Source organism: Lygodium microphyllum, chromosome 6, assembly GCF_053477565.2.
Source record: "Lygodium microphyllum isolate KBCC chromosome 6, Lygodium_microphyllum_v1.1.10, whole genome shotgun sequence".
In the NCBI taxonomy this organism is placed as follows: Eukaryota; Viridiplantae; Streptophyta; class Polypodiopsida; order Schizaeales; family Lygodiaceae; genus Lygodium; species Lygodium microphyllum.
The window spans coordinates 101,527,488-101,555,275 of record NC_141140.1 but is presented as its reverse complement, the minus strand read 5'-3'; the positions used below and the strand labels follow the sequence as shown (position 1 = coordinate 101,555,275).

Below are 27,788 nucleotides of genomic sequence, written 5' to 3'. Positions count from 1 at the left end.
AACAAAACAAAAAACCTAGCAACAAAAAAAACCAACCAAATAATCCAAACCAATTTTTTTTTAAAAGAAAAAAAACAAAACAAAACAGAAACCCAACAACAATAAAAAACCAAAACAAACACCACCCAAAAAAAAAACCCAAACAAACACGCCAACCAAAAACCAAAAAAAAAACAAAACAAAAAAAAACCCAACAAAACAAAACTAAAACTAAAACTAACCCAATCCACCCCCCCCCCCCCCAAAACTCACTTTTAAAATAAAAACAACAGAGAAATAAAGAACCAACAAAAATAAAAACAAGAAAAAAAACCAACACAAAAACACCAAAAAAAAACCAAAAATTAAAAAAAACCCACAACAAAATTAACCAAATTAAAAATTTTAAAAAAATCAAACCCCCTCTTCCTCGACAGTTTTTCCCTCCCTCTCTCTCTCTCTCTCTTTCTTCTTCTTTCTCTCTCCCTCTCTTTCTCTCTCCCCGATCTTCTTCCTTCTTCTCTTCTTCTTCTTCTTCTTTCTCCTCCTCCTCCTCCTCCTTCTCCTCCTCCTCTCCTTCCTCCTTCTCCTCCTCTCCTTCTTCTTCTTCACTGCCCCGTCTGCGAACGTCATCGTTGCTGTGCCGCCCGCGTCCTCCTTTGGCCACCCCTCGACCGCCTCCACCTCCTCGTCCACCGCCTCAACCTCCTTCTCCCCCACCTCCACCTTCTCCTCTTATGCCGCCCACCCCGCCCTGTCCTCCTTCGCCACCCTTGTCCATCACCTCAACCTCTTTCTCCCCCACCTCCACCTTCTCCTCTTCTACCACCCGCCCCGCCCTGTCCTCCTTTGCCGCCCTCGTCCCCCGCCTCGACCTCCTTCTCGACCACCTGCACCTCCTCCTCCCGCCACCTTCCTTCCCCACCCCCCATTTCCCTCCATGGCCGCCCAGGACCTCCCCCCCTCCCCCCCCCCCCCCCCTTAATTTGACCCCTCCCCTAATTTACCCCCCCCCCCTAATTTGACCCCCCCCTTGATTTGATCCCCCCCCCTTAATTTGACCCCCTCTCCTTAATTTAAACCCCCCCCCCCTAATTTGATCCCCCTTATCTTTGACCCCCGCCCCTCCATTTGGCACCCCTCCCCCTATTTTACCCGACCGCCCGTTTACCCCCCCTACCTTTTCCCTTAGCCCCCCTTCCCACCCCTTCTAAGCCCCTCTTCCCCCTCCCTACCCCCCGTTGACGTCCCTACCCATCCTCCCACCTTGTTTCTGGGTGTTCACGCACCACTGCGTGTTTGTGTTCGTATTCGTGCGCTGCTCTATGCGGGTGTTCCCGCGCGAGGATGCACGTCTCGACTTGTCTGTGCCATGGTGCATGCCATCCGAGCACACGTTGTTGTTCACACACAGCCCGGGTACCTTCTTTTATTTTTCAAAAACCTATTAACACCCGAAAAGAAAAAAAAAAACCTAAAATGCTTAAAAATCATAAAAACTCATAAAAATTCAATTAAAAACAAAAAATAGCTGAAATATTCTTTACCAAATTGGGTAATTTTTTGGTTTCTCTTGTTGGTTATAATGTAGAGAATTAATTGCAGAAAATTAACAATCCTTAAAATCCTTGAAACCTCCTTGAAAATTTTAAAAAAATCAATAAAATCATAATTAAATTCAAAAAAATCATAGAAAATTCCATCAATGTATTTGACTACTTTTGGAATATCTAAGCTGAATATGCTTTGACATATAATCACCCTATAATTTTAAGGCCAAAATGTTAAATTTTTATCTAAATTCATAAGAATTTCATTTTAAGTTTCAAAAATAGGTTGAAAAAAAAAAACTGAAAATACAGATCCATTGTTGAAGCTTGATGGTTTAATTCTCACTCAATGTTGATTGCAGAAAGCTAGTTATTAAATTTGTTTTTAAGAAAAAAAGTCATAATAATTCAAACATTTAAAAAATTAAACAAAAACACAAACCACAAAAAAACACATAAATAACAATAAAAATGATAATAACACCCAAATACAAATCCGAATTAACTAAACCAAATATGACCCAACTAACCTCGCCTTCATATTTCTTTTTAAGAATAAGGCGTTTCATTTTTTTTTCAGTAGTGGCTTTTACTTTTTCTTGTTGGATTCATTGCATCTGCGCCCTCAGTCTCTTGCATACACACCCCTACTAGGTATTTATATTTTTTGCTTTATTTTTTTTACACCCCTTAATCACGGTTAATGGTTAAAAATGAACGTAAATCACCCACTTTTCCACGTGCACTCGCGCCAAACACACATTTTTCTAAAGAAATAAAAATGAACCAGCCATTCACTTCGCACGCACTTCGTGCGCTACAGACACATTTAAGTTTAAAAAAAATAAACCCGCTATCACAAGTGCACGCACTATACAAAAAGTGTTAAACACACACTTAATTTTTAATCAATGAATATGCATTTAGAGACCTGAGTCTGGGCATCGAAGTCCGAGATTCGTTAAAAGCATCGTTTCACATTAATAAATTATAACTAAAAATTTAAAAATGAACCGTCATTTTCTTATTAAGATTTACAACCTAATAAAATTTCAACCATTGTTAATAATTTATTAAAATAAACCCTTCACTAAAATCATTCCCCTCACTGCACTTTTTCCACTTTTCAATAAATACGCTTCGTGGAATGGGTAGGTGCAGTCTCTCAAGCTGTCATTGCATATAGAAGTTCTAGTTATGTCCTAAAAGGGTTATTGAGGTATTATGGTTTGATTGTATGATACGATTACGGGTGCGGTCTATAGTTTTCTTTTTTGCTTGATACGGGGTCTCAGGTGCATATTTGTTGCATAGCATAAAGCTTTCAATTGCATATGTGTAGGGGTCATGCCGAATTTTTTCTAAGATGTGGATTGTTTGGGGTGGTCAGTCAGTTAGTCACATCTGTGTGGATTGTTTGGGGTGGTCAGTCAGCTAGTCACATCTGTGCGTGTTTATTCTGGTCGATTTCTTTTTTACAGATATTCTGTTGTTTTGCAGGCATTCACTGTGATTGCCTGTGTGTGTGGTGTGTGTGTGTATATTTCATCTGAATGGTGCCTCAAGCTCTTCCTCCTATTCAGTATGTCACATTAGTCAGTAGGGATTATTCTTCCCTACTAACTTTTGACCCTATTGCGAAAGCTAGCCTTGTATCTTTTGTGGCTGCTCTACTCCCTCTGATTCCAGACGATCCAGCCCTTTGTGATGAGTTTCTCGCAACATATAGTAAGAAATTAGTCTTGGTTCGTGGTACTTCCATCGTCCTGACACCTAGAGGGTTAGGGAAGGCTTTGTCTCTTCCCTACAAAGGAGGGCCCTTTGTCATAGCCGACAGCTATTCTTAAATGAAGAGATCCTCAAGTTGTTACAGAAGCAGACTAAAGAGGTCCTCGATGTCAAGAATGTGATTAATACTTCAGGAGTGTTTTGCTCAATGATCACTGATCCTCTCTGGAAGCTAGTCTGTCAATTTCTCCAGGATAGGTTCATGCCTGCCAAAACACTATCTCACTATTTGTCCAAGGAGTTTTTCACAGCCTCCAGGATGGTTTTAAAAGGGGTTGCCATTGACTAGAGTACTTACCTTCTTACGAAGATGGACCAACATTTTGTCAAGGTGACTAGAGGGAATGTTACCAATGTAACCTATGGTTCATATTTATATGCTTTCCTGACATATTCAGGCCTTAAGAAGGGTGTTTTACCTCCTCCTCCATCTGATCCAGTCCCTTCCCCTCCACCTTTAGAAGATTCAGAATCCATTGACATAGAGGATACTGACTCCCCTCGTCCATTGGTCATTCAGCAGAAGCGCTTGAAGTGTGTAGCAGAGACAATTTCACCAGTCATTCCTTCAGTGTCAGTTACTACTACCTCTGGAAGTGACCTCCCTACCTACCTCACATGTAACAACTTATTCAGGGCACATCGAGAGGGTTCTTTGGATATATCGGTTCCTTCGCTGAACAGCTTAATGACAGGGGATGCCATTCTTTTCCTTTGTAACAACATCCAAAGTTCTATTAAACTCTCAGTGACAGCTTGTGTTCAACAGTTATATGCTTCTTTCTATGAAGAATTGATGCAATCCAAAGACCATATGCATAAGGAAACCACAGAGCTAGCCTCTGCTAAAGACACTCTTTTCGATCTGTTTAAGCAGATGGAGCAGCAGACACAAATGATTGGGACCCATAGAGAAAAAATATCTTCTTTGAAAACTCAGTTAGCAGAAGCTCAGCCAGAGGTCACTAGAGTTTCGGAAGAGAAAGAGAAAATGTCCAAAGAAGCTCAAGCATTTAAGACTCTTCTGGATACAAAACTATCAGCTTTGCAGACTGCTCACAATATAGTGGAATCCCAAGCTTCCCAGATTAAACAGTTGAAGGATCAACTGGCGCAGTCACGGTCCATCCCTCCAAGTCCCAATGTCCCCATGATTCCTTCTATATCTTAACAGGACTTGGCAGTTCTCCAGAGACAGGCCACGTTATGTCCATTGTTTCAAGTTAAAGAGGAAAGATTGCAGTCCAGGATGGATTTATTATAGTCTACCTTTGAGAAATTTCAGGAGTATTTTTCTCCCGACCATTCCTTTTTTGTCCACTATCAGCTGCAGAAGTTAGCCTTCTATATTAAGCTCTCAATGATGGATCTACCTCTTCCTGAGGATGGTTGGATTGGAGCCTGGTCTTCTAATTTGGTGACAAAAGTTGTCTGTATGGTCTTTGAAGATTCTATGACTTTGGATACCATGTTTTTGTCTTATATGTATCTACGAGGTAATCTGTTAATTCCAGATGATGTAGATCTGGCTTGGTATGTAGGGGATGCGGTCTTACAAGCTGCCTTATATGTCAACCATTTGGAGTTGAGGATAGATGAAATGTTTCAGTGCTATTCTTCTAAAGTGGCTGCTTGCCCTGACACTTTATGGCATTCAATGATTGATTCTATAGTCCTAAACCAACAATAGAATACAGCCCCTACTCATGTGCAAAACACTAACCAACTGAGGGTGGATCTTTTAGCTTATCTTTCCAAGAACCATCCATTTGATTCATCCTTCTTTGATGCCTGCCATCAACGATCTGTTGTAGGTCCCTCTATTCCTAGCTTATCGTATTATCAACAAATGGCCCATCACTATGATGCTTATTTTTCCCTTTATCAATCCAACTTAGCAGCCATCTTACCTCTCCTTTTCCAACCTCAAGGTTTTCCTCAAATTCCAATCTTTACCTATTGTTCTTTCATTGAAGATCAAGTCTTTTCCCCTTCTCCGCCTTGTCATTCCCCATCTATCCATATACCTTCTACTTTTCTTGCTTATCAATTAACACCTTTCTTAACTGATTCTCCTAAATTTTCAGTTAATCCTTATTTAGCTTATTCCCCATTTTATGATTTTGCCTACCCATCTCTTCATCCTCTTTTATTCATTCCTCTTCCATCTCCTACCACTTCTATTTCTCAATCCCCTCAATTGGTTAGTGGGTATGAAGGATTTGATCAACAGATTCCAAGAAGAAGAGGATGGAGCTCAACTGATTCTCTCACGGGACCACAAATTAATTGGTCATTAATTCTAGGGGACCGGACAACTACTATTCAAGCATACCAAAATTATCTCCATTTTTTCCAACAATATTCACAATCTCTAAATCCTTTAGTGAGATTGACAGCCCATTTTGCTTGGTACCTAGCATATATGCATAGGCATTCCCATAACAATCAAAAGGCCATTCCCAAGCTTTGTATAAATGTCAATGTGAACATTGATTCTCAACAATTTGATGTCCTATATTTTCATGCCCTTTGTCTACCTAGCAGATACCTTGTTTTGCTAGAACGGATGTGATGCCTTCAATTCTTTCAAAATCCTTCAAAATCTCTTGTAGATGAATCTTTATCCATGGATCGCTTTCATAATCATCAAGCTTTCAAGAGGTATCATCTTCACTGATACCCTTGAATGTATCTTGTATGCTTCTTAATGATATATTTTTTTTGGAGTTTCCATTCAGATGGTTGTTTTGTGTTTGTGATGTATCAATTTTTATGTGATGAGTTCGTGTTGGTTAAATAATTTGTTCGAGAGCTCTCTTTTCGACTATTGACATTGATGGTGATGGTGGATGGCAAGCCTACGATGAAAAGTTGAGGAACCTCTTATATCCTTTACGAATTTGTCATGAATTTCTATTGTTTATAAGATATGATAATGCATAACGATGTTTTCCTTTAGTAGTATTCTTTGTTAGATACAGGTGATAAGTTGGGGTTGTGCTTGGGCGATTATTGAAGATACTAAAGAATATCGAATTGAGCTCTTTACTAAACTTACATTCTTCTTTTCCTTAGGTCGTGAGGACGCTTCCTTTCTAAGTGTGGGGATATATGTTGAGAATGGAAAAAGACTGACTTTTTGACTGATTTTTGTTGTTTTTGAGGCTTGAATGGATGATTTTGATGTACTTTGAGTGATGATTTGTTGTTTTTGGAAGTGATTGAGAGTGATTTGGATTATATTGATTATGTTTTGGAAGCTCATGATGATTCTTAGTGGAAATATGAAGCTCTATGATGTTCTGGTAGTTTCTATTGAGGTTCTAATTGGTTCTGATACCTTCTGTTTAGCTTCTGTTTTGTTCTAATTTTCTTTTGTATGAAGCATGGATTAATTATTGATGGAGGTTGAGGTCTTTTGAAATATTATTGAATAGTTTTTGATAGTTTGGAATGGTTTTAGTATGAGTTATGAGGATCTGTTGTTCTCTGATGACCTTCTGTAACCCTCTGTAGACAATTTGTAGAGCCTCTATCTCTGCTCTATTCCTGTTCTATTCTATTCTGTAGATCTTCTGTAAGTATTCTGTAGAATGTATGTGTGACTTTGGGAAAGTTTTCTAACTTTTGGAAAGGATGAATCTAAGTTCAAAAGAGCTAAAACAAATGGAAGAAGCAGCTGCTGAAGACTGAAAAGCAGATTGCAGTGACAATGACAGTAGTGAGCTATGAAGAGACACTATAGTGGTTATGGTGCCCTTTCATACCTCCCATACCTCTTGGGAGGTGCATCCACGACCTAATAAGGATTATTAAGTACCATTATTGAGTATTATAGTGAGGCTATGATGTATTATTGAGAAAGCAAGAGTATGAGAGAGAGAGAGAAGTGAGAGAAACTCATTTCTATGCCTAAAAACAATGTATCTACTATGAGAGATAGAGAGAGAACTATGAAGACATTGAAGATGAATACTATGTGATTCATTTCCATTCAAAAATGATGTTTCTTTTATGTTCCTTGTTTTATTGATGGATTCTGTGAAGATGTTGAAGATTATGGTTGATTCTATCAAATCCGTGGGAGATATCTACTATGTTGCTGCGTGAAGATTTGTTGTTTTCCTTGTTTTGGTCATCAAAAGAATGAAACAAAAGCTTGTTGATGTTACAAAATAGATTTTCTTGCAGGAGAAACCCCTTTTCCTTGGTGTCTCTCTTGGGGCTCCAGAACCTCCATCAATCAATACATCTGCTATAAAACATCCTTCAATCCACATGACAATCTCTAGGGTTACCAGGATCCAAGAAGGCATTAGCCACATCCACTTCTTGGAGAGAAAATAGTCCACCACATAGAGCCTACATCAAGATGGTAATATATTTCCACACTTGTGAGATAAATTTCTTGTAGAAAGTGTCTTTGGCAATGAAAATTTCTATTTCTTCAATGGTAGAAGGAACTTTGCAAGCATCCATTGAATTCTCCTCCTCTCAACAATGCCATTTCCTTCATTTTTAGTCCCTTTTTCTAATGTCTGTTGATTGTGATTTTCCTCGATTACACACCAAAAACATGGAGCCCCAAGAGAAACACCAAGAAAACGGGGAATCTAATGCAAGAAAATATATCTTGTATCATCAACAAGCATGTTCTTCATAATTTAATCAACCAAAACAAGAAAAACAACACCAATCTTCTCAAATCTTCACGCAGCTTCATATCACAATTCTTACATGGATTTATCACAACAAAACTTCAATAAATTCTTCATATTCTTCATCAAAAGAATCAAGAGAACAATAAGAAATGCTACGCTTTGAATGGAAATCATCACATAGCATTCATCTTCAATAATTTCATAGTCTTCATAGTCTCTCTCATGATCTCTCACTCATAAATACATTGTTTTTCGTCAAAAAGTGGCTATCTCTTACTCTCTATCTCTCTCATACATGATATCTCTCAATAGTACATTAGAATAATCAAGAATAATAATACATAACCCCTCTTTGGTCATGGATACCCATCCCAAGAGGTATGTCTAATATAAGGGTCACCAGAGCCACTATAATGTCCTTTCATAGCTCAACAGTGTCATTATCACTTCAATCTTTACTTGAGTCTTCAATGACTACTTTTTCCACTTCTTTGAGCTATTTTGAACTTTTATTCATCTCTTTCCAAGGTTAGAAAACTTTCCCAAGCTACATATCCATCCCACATAATGCTTACAGAGGCATATAGAACAGAGACAGATGTTCTACACAGAAGCTCAAGATAGGGTCTACAATACAATATAGAAGGTCATCAGAATGCATTTAGCTCAACTAAAACCATTCAAAACCATCAAGAATCATTCAATAAGATTCCAAACACTCCAATTATCATTTTATCCTCTCATACACAAAGAAAAGAAAACAAAACAGAAGCTAAATAGACTCAATCAAAACCAATCAGACACTATCAAGTCATCAACAGAACATGTCTGAACATCATATCTCATCTAAAAACTATCATGAGCTACTCAAACCTATTCAACCTTATCTACAACTCTCCTAAATACTTCCAAAACAACTAATCAACATATAATCAATCAAAAATAAACCATTCAATCCACAAAAACAACAAAAATTAGCCAAAAAATAAAGTCATTTCAACAATCAACAATAGTCATGAACAATGTTTTTCTATAAATACATTACTTTTTTATATTTTTGGCTTGGATGACATACTACTCAAGATAAGTCCTTACATGTGTGTAAATCTATCCAAAGATCTCAGTAAGTCATCAAAACTTAATATCGAATACTTGTACTATCTCGAAGAATAATTCTATTTCTAAAAGACCCTGTAAAGACTCCCTAATATGTATCTTTATATGAATGGTCTCTCCTATCGTTTTCCTTCACTGAACTTGTAACCAAGTGACAGCACATAAAAAGAAATTGTGAGTAAAGTGTGCAAGACGAAATTGTCACTTTTTGAATGTTTTTCATGTTGAAAGTAATAATCATAATAGATAACCTAATTAAGAAGCAAAAAATACAGCAAAAGATGCACATTTAAAGTTGAGAGTGAAGCTTGAGAGTAAAAAAATTATTCATATTTTTAAGCTGCTAGAGTAGTTTTGCAGTCAGACAAAGCCATATATCCTATGTACGTGGATGATACTTGTCTAAAAAAGACAACATTACAAATACTATTCGTTGGAGCCAATGCATCCTCACTACTTAAAGATTCCTTACAACTTGAAAGTCCTTGGGAGTTACAATGAAGTTGTTGAGACACTACATGTCTAAAGTGTTTTTAAACAAAGGTTCTTCAATGTCACAGGACTTGAGTGTGTGCCTATGAGGTGAGTTATTTAGTGATTTATGTAACCTGTCAAGAGTAAGTTAGCTAATGACATAGTGTAAAGTATGAATTCATATGTTGGACATATAAGTTATCAAAATTAAATTATTAGAGAGCATTATCAATGTGCCAAGACTTATTTTGAGTAGTACAAGTTCTTCAAGCCAAAAAATATCAAAAAGTGATCTCCTTATTTCGAAAAAGTGACTTTTTTTGCTATTCTAAAGGGATTTTTTAATTTTTTATGCGATTGCTTGTCGATCAGGTGTGTTTGCTCCGAGTATCTGGATGACCCTATTCTGAGCCTGTCTGTTAAGTTATAATGGAAACAAGTTGCATCCACAAACACATGAAAAAAATGAATAGAGAAAAAGTAAACATCAAGAATTTGGAAGGAAAAAAGCATGAAAAGCAATAGTGAAAAGCAGGCCTCAACTACTGTAAATGATTATAAATAGGGATCTGAGACATTGTTACACGATTGGGTGAATTAACAAGTGATGATGCACTGCTATGATTAACATGGCTAGTGAATAAATAAGTGATTTACTATGTGATTAACAATATCGAGTAAATAAACAAGTGATTTACTATGTGATTAACAATATCGAGTAAATAAAAAAGTGATTTACTATGTGATTAACAATATCGAGTAAATAAACAAGTGCTTTACTATTGTGATTAGTAGGTCTGAAGTAAAAGACAAGTGATTCAATCTATTTACGGATGCCTTTAGCCCAAAAAGACCTGCCTATAAGATGTTATTTTCAGGACAAATCTGAAGATTTCTTTACCTACTACTGTAGGTGAGAACTAAATGTTTTCCTTTTTGTACTGGCTATTGTCATTTCTTTAGGGCTAAAAGAGTGGTACTAAGCTATTGTCTCACACTAAGCTACCATCTTAGACATAATGGCTAAAAGAGTGGTACTAAGCTATTGCCTATAAGATGTTATTTTCAGGACAACTAATGCATCCCAACCCAAAATGGTAGGGAAAAATAGGCACACATAAGTGGAGGGATAATGGTGGTGACAATTACAAAGAGAAAGAGGAAGAAGGGATGGAGAGGATGATGGTGCAAAGGTGTTTGGGGTAGTGGAATGGAAAGAATAGAGATATGGAGAGATGAAGAATGAGGGAGGATGAGGGCAAGAGTAGGAGAGGGTGAGGGTATGATGAAGTGGGGGATAAAAAAAGGTGATGAAGTTGGAAGATGGATGGGGGATGAGGGAGAGGGAGATTGTGTATGTGATGAAGTGGGAAAGAAGAGTGGTGGAGTAGAGAATAATGGGGGAGTAGTGAAGAAGAGGATTTAGAGAATAGAGGTAGTGAGAATGGTGGTAGAGTGGAATATATGTGTTCCCCTTGAAAACTCAAGGGTTTCCTTTTTATAAGCACTAGCTAGATTATATTATCTATCAACTCCAATTCATCATGATGCACTAGGTGATGCAAGACAGTGCATGGAGTCTCCCTTCATAATGCATTTTTTTATCTTATGTGCATAAGTCTTCATACTCAACCTGGGAAAATAATAAGGAAATAGAAGATAAACTACAAATGTTGGAAAATGGAAAGGAGAGACGTGCATGTGCATTACTAGTATAATCCATCCAAGCCCAATGCTAGAATTATTGTAGATAAATATTTTCAAAAATGAATACTTCTAGAAAGAAATTTCTTAAGGGAAAAGTAGATGACACTTATTTGGTAGAAATGTGCAAGCCTTTATAAACATTGGTTCCTATATAAGGCTTAAACTATGTTGTTAGAACGTTTAGGGTCGAAAGTCTACCACGGGGGTAAGAGATAGTAAGGTGAAGGGAGATTCAGGGAGAGGAGCAGACGGAAGAGAAGGGGTTTAAAGAAATAGAAGATGTAGAAGAATACTCACAGAGATGAAGCCTATCAATTTATTTCTGCATTCTGAGAAGATAAATCTCTTGTAGACCGAAAACGTGCATAAAACAATGGCTTCCTCTCTGTTGCTCAAACCACCAATTTGATGCTTCCATTGGCTTTGAAAGGGGTGGTAAAATACCAAGACACCTGGCCAAAATTCTCCCGGAGTGTTGTTCACTCTGTGCGACCACTGTTCTACAGGTCGGTGAAAAGTTACTGTAGAAATTGCATCGTATGCCTGTGCGCAGAGACATTGGGAGTTATAGAATCATCCTTGTTGCCTGTTGATGCAAAATCGTCACTAGGAAGTGACTGTGTGGTCAAATACCACTTTCGTCAGTTTTGCAGATTTGCCCTTGTGAGGCTGAAGCTGTGTTCTTTGCAGTGACAGAATTTTTTGCAGTGTTCTGTAATGGCGTCTGATTCTCTTTCACAGATTGTCACTGAAAAGCTTGACAAGAACAACTTCCAAGCATGGAAGTTTAGAATGACGAATTTCCTTATGGGTAAAGGATATTGGGAATTTGTTGCAGGAAATGAAGAAGAACCAGTTCTTCCTGATGTTCCCAATCAACAACAAATGCAGGCATTTAAAGCATGGCATGAGAGAGCCAGGAAAGTTATGTACTGGCTGTCTATCAGCATTTCAGACTCTATGATTGTGCATATTCAAGATGCAAGTACGCCAAAGGAGGCATGGGATACTTTGTCAAAAATGTATAGCACAAATACGCAAGCCAGGAAAATGCAGCTCAAGCAAGAGTTGCACAATGTGCAAAGAGAAAGTATGAGCATCAATGACTACCACATGAAGGTGAAGAAGATTGCAGATGCACTTGCTTCCATTGGGTCACCAGTGGAAGATGATGATTTAGTTTCTGTGACCTTGAATGGTCTAAGAAAGGATTATGCACAGTTCCGAACATCCATTTCCGTCCATGAAAGATTTCCTGATTTTGAGGAGTTGATTGCTCTTCTAATTTCTGAGGAGCAGAGAAATGGTGGTGCATCTTCTTCAGGAGGAACTTCAAAAGAAGTTGTCTTCTACTCAAATGCTGGAAGAGGTAGAGGCAGAGGTAGAGGAGGCCGATCTGGAGGCCGTGGTAGAAATCAAAATATGCAGCAAACTCAAGAAAACCAGTCCTATGGAGGAGGACGTGGTAACTCTAGAGGCAAGGGGAGCCAAAGAGGTCGTGGTGGATGGCAAAGAGGGCAAAATGCAAACAGCAATGTTGAATGCTACTACTGTGGTAAAATGGGTCATATGGCTAAAGACTGCTATAAAAAGTAAAATGACATCATGAATGGAAAACTGCAACAAGGGAATTATGCATCTTCTAGTAGACAGGGTGATGACAAAAATGAGCATTTGTTTATGGTGCAGCACATGACCAATTCTGTGACAAGTGTAGAAGAAAGTAACGATGTGTGGTATGTTGACTCAGGTGCATCAAACCACATGACAGGTCATGCAGAATGGATGCACGATGCAAGAAAAATGGAAAAACCAGGATTTGTGGAGACTGGTGATGATACTGCACATCCTATTGTGCAGATTGGAAATATTCCTTTGTCTATGCAGGATGGGAAAAAGAAATACCTGTCGGATGTATTTCATGTCCCGAATATCACCAAGAACCTGGTTTCTGTTGGTCAAATGGTTGAGCAGGGCTTGCAGGTCAGATTTAATTCCCATGGATGCTTTGTTGAGGATATGAAAAATAAAGGTCGCTTGATAGCAAAAGAAAAGAAGAATGGCAGAATGTTTACATTGGATGCAGACATGCCTGAATTGAGTGCAGCAATGTTTGCACATGGGACAGTTGCAGATATTGATATCTGGCATAAACGCATTGGTCATGTTAATGTACAGCGACTTAAATCAATGCAGGCCCAAAATATTGTTGCAGGATTGCCAAATTTCAAGGTTGCAAAAATGCATAAGGTATGTGAAGCCTGTCAGTTTGAAAAATAGGCAAGGAAACCATTTCCTAGACATGTTCAAGAGAGTAAGAAGCCATTGGAATTAATCCACTCTGATGTGTGGACTACTAAAGCTGCATCTCTTGGAGGTTGTCATTATTTTGTCACTTTTATTGATGACTATAGCAGAAAATTTTGGGTGTATTTTATGAAAAAGAAAAGTGAAGTTTTTGGGCATTTCAAAACTCTTAAAGCTATGGTTGAAAAAGAAACAGAGCTGCAAATAAAATGCCTAAGGTCAGATGGAGGGGGAGAGTACCTCTCAAATGAGTTTGCAAGGTTCCTACAGGAGCATGCCATAAAGCAGCAATATTCATGCAGTCATACCCCACAACAAAATGGAATTGCAGAAAGGAAAAACAGGCATATTGGAGAGGTATCTCGTGCCATGCTCAACGAAAAAGACTTGCCAGATTTTTACTGGGCTGAAGCAGTTGCTACAACAGTCTACATAATGAACAGGACTCCCACTGCAGCAATACATGGGATGACTCCAGAGGAGAGGTATACTGGTAGGAAACCAAATATTTCTCATTTAAAGATTTTTGGTTGTATTGCCTATGTTCATGTGCCAGATGAGTTGAGATTCAAGTTGGATCCAAAAGCTGAGAAGTGCATCTTTATTGGTGACTCTCTGCAGCAAAAAGGGTATGGATGTTATAACCCTTCTACTCGTAAGTTTGCATTGAGCAGAGATGTTTTTGATGAGATGAGTAGCTGGTATAAACCAGTAAATGTGATTGATAATGTAGATGCACAAAATGGTAATGCTGCACAGAATTCACAGCAGTAGTCACAAGATATTAGTGGACCTGGAGCGTCCTCTAGCAGTGGTTCACATTCTTCGCCACGGATAGGCAGATTGAGATCACGAGAATCTTCTCAAAGCAATGCAGATAGTGGTATGCAGGTATCACGAAAAGGAAAAGAGAAGGTAGATCAGCCCATGTTTGATGTGAATGCAGGTCACTCTTATGTGGATGGTGAATCCAGTGGCTCAGAACAGAGCATTGATGATGAGTTGGGTATTCCTTCTATTGTTACACCTGGAGTAAGAAAGACCAGGGATGTTTTGAGAGCACCTCGCTAGGTATCCTGTGGATAGGCTGAAATATGATGGATTTACAGCCATTCATTATGCCTATATGGTCAAAGTGATACAGGAACCAGAACCCACTTCTTTTGAGCAAGCCATGGGAAAAGAAAAATGGGAGAAAGCCATGGATGAAGAAATGGATGCCTTGGAAGCAAATGCTACATGGGAATTGGTACCTTTGCCTAAAGGTAAGAATGCAATTGGTTGTAAGTGGGTTTATAAGGTGAAGCACAATGCAGATGGTTCTGTGAACAGATACAAGGCAAGATTAGTAGTCAAGGGGTATGCACAAACATATGGCATTGACTATGAAGAAACATTCAGTCCGGTTGCAAGGATGGCAACCGTAAGAGCAGTCATTGCTATGGCTGCATCAAAGGGATGGTCTTTACATCAGATGGATGTAAAGAATGCCTTCTTGCATGGTGATTTGCAAGAAGAGGTCTATATGGACCAGCCACCAAGTTATGTGCAGGCTGTTCATCCTGAGTTTGTTTGCAGGTTGAAGAAAGCCTTGTATGGCTTGAAGCAAGCACCTAGAGCATGGTCTGACAAGATAGGACAGTATCTTGTCACTATTGGCTTTCAGATTTCCAAGGCAGATTTCTCACTTTATGTGAGAAAAACAGAGAAAGGTATTATGCTGCTTGTCATTTATGTTGATGATTTGATTATCACAGGTGATGGTGATGAAGATATCCTTCATGTGAAAATGCTATTGAAGCAAAAGTTTGAGATGAAGGATTTGGGAGAGCTGTGTTATTTCTTGGGCATTGAGGTGATTAGATCACCAAGTGGGATACGGCTCTTGCAGAGGCAGTATGGATTGGACATGCTGTCCAAATATGGGATGACAGGCTGTAAGCCTATTTCAGTTCCTTTGGAGCAGAATGTGAAGCTGAGCGCAGATGCAGGTGAGCTTCTGGAAGACCCTACTATGTACAGATGCATAGTAGGAAGTTTGATTTATATGACTATTACTAGGCCAGATTTGAGCTATGTTGTTGGATTGGTAAGTCAGTTTATGCAGGATCCAAGGAAACCGCATTTGGATGCGGCTAGACGCATACTCAGGTATGTGAAGTCCACATTGCAGTATGGACTATTTTATGAGACTGGGGTTCAGATACAGTTGCAAGGATACACTGATGCTGATTGGGCTGGTAGTATTTCCGATAGACGATCTACCAATGGATATGTGTTCTCTTTTGGGAGTGCTGCAGTCACTTGGAGCAGCAAGAAACAGCCTACAGTTGCCTTGTCGAGCACAGAGGCTGAGTACAGGGGTGCAGCAATGGCTGCATGTGAGGTACCTTGGTTGCATAAGCTACTTTATGATATGCATCAGTCTACAGATGGGCCAGTTGTCATTTATTGTGACAACATGAGCAGTATACACTTGGCAAATAACCTAGTCTATCATGCTAGAACAAAACACATTGAGGTGCATTATCACTATGTGCGGGAGAGGGTTTTACTAGGTCTTATTGATCTAGTTTATGTCGGCACAGAGGATCAGGTAGCTGACATATTTACGAAGGCATTGGGCGCAGAGAAGCTGCGCAAGTTCAGAGACTTGCTTGGTGTGCAGGAATTGGGATTGAGCTCGAGGGGGAGTGTTGAGATATCGAGCTCCACTCGTGATATGCCAGGGTAACTGTTGTGCATTTATGTCACCGACTTGTCAGTTGATGCGGTTGGTACACCGCCCATGAATAATAGCTAGATGGCAGCTATCCTTATCTACTCTAGTTCATGGCTCAGTTACTATGCCACCTTAGTTAGTTGAGTTTGGTTTGAGACCCATATATAGGGTTTTTCTATTTCTATGTACTAGAGTTATTTTTGGCTTACACAACTAAGAAGAGGAAAACTGTTTTCAGCCTCCACCCTTGTGTCTATTCCCCCATTGTGCAAGCAAGAAAGCTACAAGTGAGACTTCTTCCTTCTCTCCCACAATCTTGACAAATGGAAGGGTTGGAAGTGAGCTATCAGTGGGAGGGGGATGCGACCAACAATAAGAGGTTGAAACCAGTAGAAAAACACAGGTGAGGAGAGAGAAATACTAAAAATGCAGGCTGCAAGAGAGAGAAATACTAAAAACGTAGGAAAAACTAGCAACAACAATCAATATGCTGAAATCAGCTCCGAACAGTGTGTGATGGGCTAGAAATAGGTGTCATGTTGTAGATAGCAATTTTCAGCTTGGACCATGGTGTCCTCCACGTCTGGGGTGTGGGCAGCAAGCTGAAATACCTAAAATCTGCAAAAACAAGATTGGCACAATCAGTCTAGGATGGCGCCCCTTCTTGGGGCTACAAACCCTAAACGCAAACCCTAAATGTAAAACACAAAAACACAAAAAAAAAACGCAAACTGCGGGTGAAGGGTGAAGGGTTTCTCAACATTTGTTACCTTCTCACAGCCTTATTTCTAGCCACTTAACATGGTTCTCTTTAGCGCTTAATTCATGCTCTTGTAGTGATATGACATGATTCAATTATATCTATTGTCGAGTCATAGACACTGTCATTTGGTTTCCTTTGCAAGACTTGAGCTTTGTCTACCACTATGATCCTATACCACTAATATAGTAATTGAATCATTGGATTACTACCATTCATCCCCCCGCCATAATTAGTTTTTCTTTGGTATGCACCACATACTATCCAATGTGAATTTTCCATCCCTTGTGTGGATCAAACTCCAATGCTTCCCTATTCTACAAAGTATGGTCCATGTGTCTCAAAGTTATGCTACAAAGTCATATATCACACACAAATAAAAATATCCAAAATAACTTATACAAATCATATATTTCTAAAATTTTGACTTAGTATATACCATGTAATGTGTGATAGAGCTTTTACTTCATTGTTGTATCATATTTTCGTAGAAGCTATATACAGTATTAGTAAACTCTTTCTTATCTTCATCAATAATTATTATCTTTCAAAGTAGAGGAGCCGATTTGTTGAGAATAATCCAAATCTTAGCATTTACCTCTTCTTTTCTCCATTATTTTAATAAAGAACTACATCATACTTATTTTTTCAACCGTTGTAGTCTTATAATCTACAAATATTGGCATTCCCTTCCTTATCGATAGGCACTAAAAGAAACTTCTTAGGATTGGCTCCTCAGTTTTTTCTAGATTTTCTTGATCTCTTCTCATCATTTTCAATTGTTACGTGGTACTTGCGCAACATGATCTTTGATAGCAATTGCTCCACATTCTTACATGTTGCAATGCCCTATTTTTTATTGCATTATATAAGCAAATATGTCCATACATAGTTTTCTCTATAATCGTAATGAAATCATGTAATAAATAAATGTGAACATGATATAATGAAATGTTGAGGATAGGCTTCCATGTGGGATTTTCTTTATCACATGTCAGTACAATACTTGTCACTCTTTGCCAGTTTTTCTTTCCATCTTTTTCTTCCACCCTTCTTTCCATCAAGCAATATAGACATGGAAACCTTGCATTTGCACCATTGGAGATTCCATACATGCATATCAAAGTCTTTAAGTCTCTTACAAAGTGCCATTCAATCAGGTATTCACCATATGCTTTGACTAAGAGCATCTTGTTACGTTCGTAGTGATCAATGATGTTTGGAATACTTGTACACATGAAGAAGAGCCAAAACAACTCAAATGTTTCCTTGTAAACTTCAAATGCAATAAGCCGACGTATGTGGCATCTAATTGAACACTAAAGTTCCTTGGGTTGTTTTGTCAAACTATAAGACTATGTTCATTAAAGTGACACTAACTCTTTTAAGCTTTACTCCTTTGACAATCTCACTTTCATCCAATTTTATAATAAACTACAATTTACCATCACATTCTCCTACAACAATATTGTAATACATCACCATTACCGATTCTATCTTACATAGATCCAAATAGTAATTATTGAGCTTTGTGAGCCTAAACCTTGTAACTATTTTTTTGTCTCCACCTTCAATGTTTTCAAACTATTAACGTACACTAGATCTCCTATCAACTCCAAAATCTTTGTGTTGAGTAGCTTTTGGACTTCTATCAACTTTGTAGGTTGAAGAAAAGGCATCATTCTACTTCTCTTCAGTATACGATCAAACTCAACCTAAACACCCTTAAATATTTTTGAGTGAGTCCTTGTGCATTGTCACAAATAGATTGTGCATTCACAACAAAAACTTATTTGAGACATCTTTTAATGTGTACTTGATCAACTTCTCCTTCATGACCTTGAACTTTCAGTTACTCAAAAGTTCTTCCAATGTACTTGCCTTTAGTGAATAGATGATCCAAGCTTGCCTTCACCTATGTTATCATTCTAAACAACCTTATAAGCATTTGCTTTCATTGGCCAATATTCACAATCAACTCATTAATTGGCCTTTTATTTTAGAAATCAAATTAGATATATTTTCCCATCAACCTAGGAGTCCATATGCTTTAATGCCATCTGCATGTACCTTTGTAAATTGGTACATATAATATCCTCTTGAATAAAGGAGTATATTCAAGCTTTGTCTCAATGTGTAGATTATTCTTGCATGTATTCATTTTACTTATTGATTATGAGGTCAAGTTAGAGATATATGAATTGATTACACAATTTTAGTTGAATGTATGTTGAGTGTGTCAAGGTAGTCTACATAGACACATAAACATGTCAATGAAAATAGAGGGTTTGATATCTATGGGGGTAAACTAGAGGGGCACAAATAGACATAGAGAGGTGCTAATAAAAGTAGGGCAGTTAAGTCTATGGGATAGACTAGAAAGGCATAGATGTCTACATAGGGATTTTAATGGAAATAAGGTAGTTGAATACGTGGAGGTAAATTGGAGTGGCACAAATAGGCATAGAGAGACAGACACACAGAGATAGACATACACAAATGTTAATGAAAATAGAGGGTGATGTCTATGGAGATAGATTGGAGAGACACTAAGCCACTTTAATAGTATCAAGGTAATTGAGTCTATAGAGGTAGATTGAAAATGCACAAATTGGCATACATATGTGTTAATGGAAATAGGATAATTGAGTTTATGGAGGTAGATTGATAGACATACAAAGATGTCAAGCGAAATCGGGTAGCTTAGTGTGCAAAGGTAGGTTGGATAGACACACAAAGATGTCAATGGAAATGGAATAGATTAGTTGAAAAATAGCTATTCAATGAGAAAAGAGAAGGAATCTAAGCAAATCCTGTGGATAATATTAAAAAGACAATAACATTGAAAAAGTGGAGAAAGAAGATGATTATTTTACTATTCTTCTCCCCACTTTTCCTTATTTTAAAGGTGGGAAAAGAGGGGTGGAGGGGGAGTGGGTTCAAAAGAGAGTTCATTTTTTCCCCTAATGCATATATTACTTATGCAAAAGTCAAGTCAATTTATGCAAGTCTTAGAAGCCTCACATTGATGCAATGGAAAGTATATTGTAATATATCAAGTCTACACAAGTATGGACTCTTCAACGAGTATACTAAAGACATAGAGTTGATTGGATACACTAATGTAGATTGGGCAAGATGCATTTACGATAGGAAATCCATTAGTGATTATGCTTTCAATCTTGAAGTGCTATGGTGAGCTAGAGTAGCAATAAATGGCATACAATAGCATTGTCTAGCTAGAGTTTTGAGTACAAAGAAATAGCACTAGCTACTTCTAAGATTGCTTGGATTCAATAGTTGTTACAACATTTGGGAGCTTATGTAATAAGCCACTTAGACTTTAATGCAATAACACCGCTACCATGGACTTGGCAAACAATCCAATGTACCATACAAGAGAAAAGCACATTGAGGTACACTACCATTTTATCCTTAAAACAGGTAGAAGGGTAAAATTCACTTGATTCTTAAGAACCAAGTAGCTAACATCTTTACCAAGTCATTGGGTGGAGATAAGCTTACATACTTTGGAGACCTAACTTGGAGTTCAGCATATCACTTGAGCTTGGAGGGTTAAGTGTTATGAGGTTACCCAAGCTCAAGGTCACAACTTCAGTTAGAGTATGCTAGACCTAATAGTAATTAGGTTACAGTTTCTCTTTTAGAATTTACTATACCTTTCTTCAGTCGTATTCATCACAAGTTTCTGAAAGCATCTCTGTCCTAGTTCAAGTCTTCCATAAATTTTGCATGCAATTAGCAGAGCCATAAGGGTTGCTTGGGATGGAACACATTGTATGGCTTGAATAAGTCTCTGTGCCTCGTAAACATGTCCTGATCTTGCAAGAAGATCAACCATGCAGCCATAATGAACCATTCTTGGTTCAATTTTGAATTCTTTCATCAGTCTGAAGCACTCAAGACCCTCCAAGGCCAGGCCAGCCTGGCTGCATGCAGCAAGAAGACAGGTAAAAGTAATAGCATTTGGTCTAATGTTCTGTCCTTGCATCCTCTCAAAGTATTCCACAGCCTTCTTACCCTCATGATTATCACCATGTATCTTTATTATGGAAGTCCACGAAAACACATCTCGGACTAAAAGCTTGTCAAACACTTCCTGGCCCTCTGCAACAGAGCCACATTTTCCGTACATATATATGAGCATGTTTCCTACAAAAGCATTTCTTTCTAATCCTAGTTTTCTTGTCTCAGTATGGATTTTCCGGCCTATTTCCAATGCTCCTACCATGCCACAAGCTTTCAAGCACAGAACTAATACAACAGGATCCATCGGCACACCTTCCAGCTGCATCTTTTTGAAAATGGTCAGCACATGGTCAGCAAGCCCATGTTCAAGGTAAACTGTAATGAGTGCTGTCCACAACAATGCATGCTGAATTGGTGATCGGTCAAAGACTTGGTGCGCTTCCTCAAAAGAGTTGCATTTTCCATACATTTCAACTAGTCTGCTGCTTATGTAAGGCTCTCTATCTATTCCTTTTTTAATTATCTGTGTGTGTATATCCCAACCTGTTTCCAAGGCTCCAATGGCACCACAAGTTTTTAGGCACGGAATGAATGCCACAGCATCCATAAATATGCCTTTCAGCTGCATGTGTTTGAAGTAATCCAACACAACCTCATCAAGCCTGTATCCAGTACATCCTGCAGCCAGTGCAGTCCATGTTACTGCATTTTGAATTGGCAGCCTATCAAATATGCCATGTGCTTCCACTAGCAATCCATGTTTGGCATACATGTCCAACAGTGTGGTGCCAATATGCAGTCCGCTTTCCAATCCCCTTTTGACTATTTCAACATGTAGCTTCTGGCCAGTTTCTACACTTCCAATGGTGCAACAAGCTTTCAAGGTGCATACAAATGTTATAACATTAGGTGTTATGCCATTCACCTGCATTTGCCAAAAACAATTAATTGCTTCCTCACTGAGCCCATACTCAGTGTAACAAGCAATCAGTACATTCCATGAGACTGTGTCTTGAGCTTGAAGCAGTTCAAACATTCCATGTGCTTCTGCTACCGAACCACATCTTCCATACATGTCCACCAGCACATTCCCCATGAACATATTATTTCCTAATCCTAGCTTCCTAATCTGAAAATGTAGTTCACGGCCTGTCTCTATGGCTCCAGTGGCACCACATGCTTTCAAGGTGAGAACAAATGTTACAGCATCTGGAAACAAACCTTCTGAATACATCTGTTTAATACAGTCCAGCACTGGTTCAACAAGCCCATGTTTGACATAACCTGAAATAAGTGCATTCCATGATATGACATTCTGTGTTGGCAGCCTGTTAAACACTTGGTGCGCTGCTGCAAGAGAATCACACTTGCTGTACATGTTTAGCAGTGAGCTGCCAATATAAAGATCGATTTCAAATCCCCTTTTTATAATTTCAGCATGCACTCTGTGGCCTGTATCCAACCTGTCTATGCCTTCACAAGCTTTCAAGCTGCTGACAAATGTTACAATGTCCGCAGACAAGCCTGCCAGCTGTATTTGCTCAAAACAGTGTGATATTTCCTCAACAAGCCCTTGTTCAATAAAGGAGGACATGCATGCATTCCAAGAAACTGCATCCAGGAATGGTAGTTTGTCCAGAATTTGGAATGCTTCTGCAAGAGAGCAACATCTGCCGTACATAACTACCAAAGTGTTTCCCACATATAGCTCACTTTCCAATCCTCGTTTCACTGTTTCAATATGTATTTCTTGGCCTGCTTGTAAAGCTTCTGTGGTGTCACAAGCTTTCAGGCCACAAAGAAATGTGACTGCATTTGCAGGCACACATTTCAGATGCATTTGTTGAAAACAGTTGAGCACTTTCACATAAAGCCCTTGTCCAGCATACCCTGCAATAAGGCCATTCCATGCGACTACATCTTGGACTGGAAGTTGTTCTAATACTTGCTGTGCTTCTTTGAATGAGCTGCATCTGGCGAACATATTCACCAATATGTTCCCCACATGAAGGTGTCTTTCAAAGCCCCTTTTAGATATCTCAATGTATAAGGCTAGCCCTGTTTTTCGAGCTTCTATGCAGGCACAAGCTTTCAAGCAGCAAACAAATGTGACAGCATCTCCAGACACACCCTCCATCTGCATCTGCTGGAAACAGTTCAACACTTCCTCATAACAACCATGGTCAGCATAGACAACAATAAGTGCATTCCACAATAGAAAATTTTGAACTGGCAACAACTTGAAGACTTGGTGGACTTCTACAAGCGATCCACACTTCCCATACATATCCACTAGCATGCTGCTCAATTGGAGCTCTGTTTCCATTCCTCGTTTCGCTATGTCAGCATGTAGCTCCTGACCTCTTTCCAAGGCTCCTAAGTTTCCACAAGCTTTTAAGCTGCAAATGAAAATGTCAGCATCTGCACACACACCGTCCTGCTGCATGCGCCTGAAAGAGTTCAGGACATTTTCATCAAGACCCTGATTAGAATATCCTGCAATCAGCAAGCTCCACAATAATGTATGTTGTAGACACAAACTGTTGAAAACAATGCATGCTTCTGCTAGCAACGCAACACAGGTATAAAGTTTCACCAGTGCACCGGCCACATAAAGCCCTTTTTCCAGTCCTTTCATTATTATTTCAGCATGCATTGTGTAGCCAGTTTCCAGAGTTCCCATGGTGCTACAAGCTTTCAAGATGCAAGTGAATGTAAATGCATCTGCAATCACACCATCTAGCTGCATATCTTGAAAACAATTTAGTGCTTTTTTGCCAAGCCCATGTTCAGTATATCCTGCAATCAGTATGTTCCATGAGACAGTATCTCGAACCATCAACCCTTTGAATACTTTATGTGCTTCTAAAAGTAAGCCACATTTGCTGTACATATCTACCAGTGTGCTGCCCACCTGAATTTCCTTTTCCACACACCTTTTGATTGCATCACTGTGTACCCCTTGGCCATTTTGTTCATCTTGCAATCTACCACAAGCATTCAACAAAAGCAGATATGTGTATTTGTTAGGCTGTGCACAAGCATCCTCCTGCATCTTACAATAGAGCTGAAAGACGTATTGTGGTTCCCCACAGTTGATGTATCCAGACATGAGAGAAGTGTACGAATACTCATTCCGATACTGCAGCTTGTCAAAAACTTGCTGTGCTTTCAGCAAACTCCCACATTCTACAAGCATTGGCACAAGATAGTTGCCATAAACTGGATGAGATTCCAGGTGATGCTGGAGCATGTAAGCATGCAAGCACTTGGCATGATCCGAATTCCTGTTCTGCCTGCATTTTTGAAGAATGGCAATCAAGTTCTCTTTAAACAACATTGCTATTGTCCTGTACAAGAGAAGTGTGCAAGTACGCATTACTAAATGCACCCTTGCTGAAAACCTGCTGTGCTTTAAGCAATCTGCCACATTCTATAACCATTGCCACAAGATAGCTACCATAAACCAAATGAATTACCAGGTGGCACTGGAGCATGTATGCATACAAGCACTTGACAGGAACCAAAGTTCTCTTCTGCTTGCATTTCTTCAGAATGGTGATCAACGTTTCTTCAAACACCATTGCTATTGGCCTGCATGATCCTGGCCCCTGTTCCTCTTCTGCCAGCATTTCTGCAGATGGTGTTCGCCTCTCTTCAAACACTCTTGCTATTTAAAAGTGTATGAGAAATCATTCCAATATGGTAGCTTATAGAAAACCTGCTGTGCTTTTAGCGCACACTCCCACATTCTACCAGCATTGGCAAAAGATGATTCCCTTACACTGGATGGCATTCCAGGTAGTGCTGGAGCATATAAGTGTAATTGGCATGTCCAAATTCCTCTTCTGGCTACATTTCTGCAAAACGGTGAACCAGTTCTTGTCCATTGGCAATGGCCTGAATGATCCCTGCCTCTGTACCGCCCGGCGGTCTTCTTTCTTTTGCCAAAAGATTGTCCTCTTACAAATTAAAGGGCAAGGGTTTATGAGCATTCAATAACCATTTGCCTTACTCCAGCATTTGTTTTCACAAAGCTCCCTACTATTAGATCAAATCTTTGACATAGGTCCTGTCCTCTGATGAATGCAGCTCAAGAGAACCAAAGCTTTATGCTGAGGGGCTTATGTAATGTTGAGCAAGTACAGTTCATTAGAGAACTTGTAATTCGTCCTTCGTGTTTGAATCATGATGCTGTGGCTTAAATTCCATGGAACTTCCATGCAAATAATCGTTTTTTCAGCCTATGAACGAAACACTGCTACCATTGCTGATGGTCTTCGTGAAGCTTCGTTGCTGGCTTAAAGAAACGTCCAAGGTCACGGCAAGCCATGCCATGGGTAAGTCTTGACCCGATGACTTGAATCAACGAGTAGCCCTTGAGACGTTCTTCTGCTTCTTCTTAGCTGCTAAAGGGTATTCGAATCCCTGACCTCCTCTCCATCCCTAAGACACGGCAAGACCTCTGGTCTGAGCGCTAGGGTTTGCCAGCAAGGCCAGTTGCTTTCTGTTACTGGTAACCCCTTCCTGGAGGCGATACACGAAAGGCCGTTGTTTCTCCTAGCTAGACTATTAAGCATTCGCCAGCCATAGGGCTACAGGCAAATGCCTTATTATTGCCTCAAGCTGCTGCCCTGCGAATCTCTCTCTCTCGTACATAATTTCATGTGGCCCACTTGTTAGGCTAACGCAATTACCCGCCAAGCTGTAAGCGCCATGCCGTAGCACTAGGGCAAGGGTTGTGTCACGCCTAAATCAAACTAGATTGTATGGCAGCGTTACAAGTAAAGTGAACAAGGTTGATGCTTTAAAATGTTTCCCTCCCTCCCTTCCTTACTTGCTCAAAACATGGCTACCTTTACTCTGAAAGCCTACTCAAGACTTCCTATGTGGCATTACCCTAAAGGCACCAGTCTCATGACACATTTTGAGCACTAGTGGCCCATTGGGGCCCCTAAAGATTTTGCAATCAAGCCATTGCCTTGGTGATTTATGCAATGTGGAAGAGAAAGAAGGTTGCTTGTAGATAGTTCAAATATGTGAATGTATTTGTCTCTCGAAATATTTTTTGAATGCTCCCCTTCATGACCCTTCAAAGGTCAATTTTCTTCAAATTGTTTCTAAAGGAAGGCTTCAAATCTTTCCATCACAAGGATGAATCTTAAATCTTTGTCCACTGATCGCAAGGATGCATTAAGGTGCAAACATTCAAAAAAAAAATTGCAAATTGTCACATCTATGCATCAAACTATTTATGCCAAGTTAGGTGTCATTTTATTGGCTCCTCTATCCTACTTATCTCTCTTCCCAAAAAAGCACAAAATGCCTTTAAATGAGGCCATATTACACATAAGGAGAAAAGCCCCACCATCCCCAAAAGTGGAGTGTGACGCAACAAAGTGAAAAAGTATTGGTTCCACTTTTTACGAGTTGTGGACAAATCTAGGTAGGCAATACCCCACCCCCCCCAACCTACATTATCCATGCCCAAGGAATGTCTTGGGAATGTAAGAACAAGTAATTCCCTCAATTAAGAAATATCACATTTAGTGAGATTTAAACACCCGCCAAAGCTTTGGAAGGCTATTAGCTAAACCAATAGGCAATACATGACTTCGTACTTGATTGAGGATTTTGGTATGTAAGCTAATTGCGCCCAACCAATGTGTAATCATCCTAGTGATCCAAAGTCATTAAAGTTAATAGAAATTGATATTCAAGTATTTACATGGAAATATTTAGCTAGATGTTAACTTAATTCAAGAACTACCAAAGATAACATATGCTAAAAATAACAGCTACAACAACCTAGAGGTGTGGAGGAAGTTACCAAGGATATTAAGATTTACTGGAAGCATCAACCTAATAAGCTACCATAAATAGCAATACCTATAAATAGTAACTATTAAAAATAATAGGTGACGATTGACAACAACTAGAAGTAGCAAGAAGAGACTAAGGAGTGGCCTTAAAAAATAATCATGTAATTTTTCACACATATTTAATAGCTCAACATATTTTATATTTATATTTATATTTAGATATTCGCATTCATGGCTACTCCACTATATTTTAGAGCCATGTGTAAAATAATCACAACATGTTGAGAATAGTCATTATAATGGAGAAAATGGTGGTTATTGCTATACTTTGCCTTGCAATTGGAACACCATACATAGACATCGATGAACACTTTGGGATTGGGAAATCAACTATCTTAAAGATTGTGCACAAGTTTGTGGATGTGGTCTTGTTAGATAGATCTTGCTTTATACAATGGTAGTGTGATGTTGAGAGCATGGGCAGAGTCAAGGATGGACTCATGTTTCATAGGGGTTTGCCTAATTGTTGTGGGGCTCTTGATGTCACCCATGTGAACATGGACAAACCTAGAGGTGTCAATGCATCTAATTGGTTTGATAGGAAAAAGAACTACTCAATGTTTATATAATGCATTGTAAACTTGGACTTGCACTTCTTGGATGTTTATGTGGCATGGCCATTTTTATAACTCTAGATTTTGTGCATGTGCACTTAGTGGTCAATACCTTTCTGGACCTCATTTCTCTAACGGAGTGTTTACCATAAGTGAGTACATCATAGTTGTCCTTACCCCAAGTTCCTTGCCAAATGCATTGTTGCATGCTGCACATTGAACAATATTTGCATCGATGGTTAGGAAATGATAGATTATGCATGTGGCAGTTTTGTGTATGAAGCTAGATTAGTGC

The 27,788-nt window shown here is 39.0% G+C and overlaps 1 protein-coding gene across 1 annotated transcript; it reads right to left on the bottom strand.

Moving 5' to 3' along the window:
* Positions 1-20,731: 20,731 nt before the first annotated feature.
* Positions 20,732-24,436, bottom strand: LOC148034875 (pentatricopeptide repeat-containing protein At2g39620-like). The gene has a single exon (XM_087680729.1). It carries the CDS (start codon positions 24,434-24,436, stop codon positions 20,732-20,734), a length of 3,705 nt encoding a protein of 1,234 aa, XP_087536855.1.
* Between the last annotated feature and the right edge of the window lie 3,352 nt (positions 24,437-27,788).

What these genes read in the sequence shown, in the direction of transcription:
- LOC148034875 (XM_087680729.1), bottom strand. Translation starts at nt 24,436, where the DNA reads ATGCGTACTTGCACACTTCTCTTGTACAGGACAATAGCAATGTTGTTT.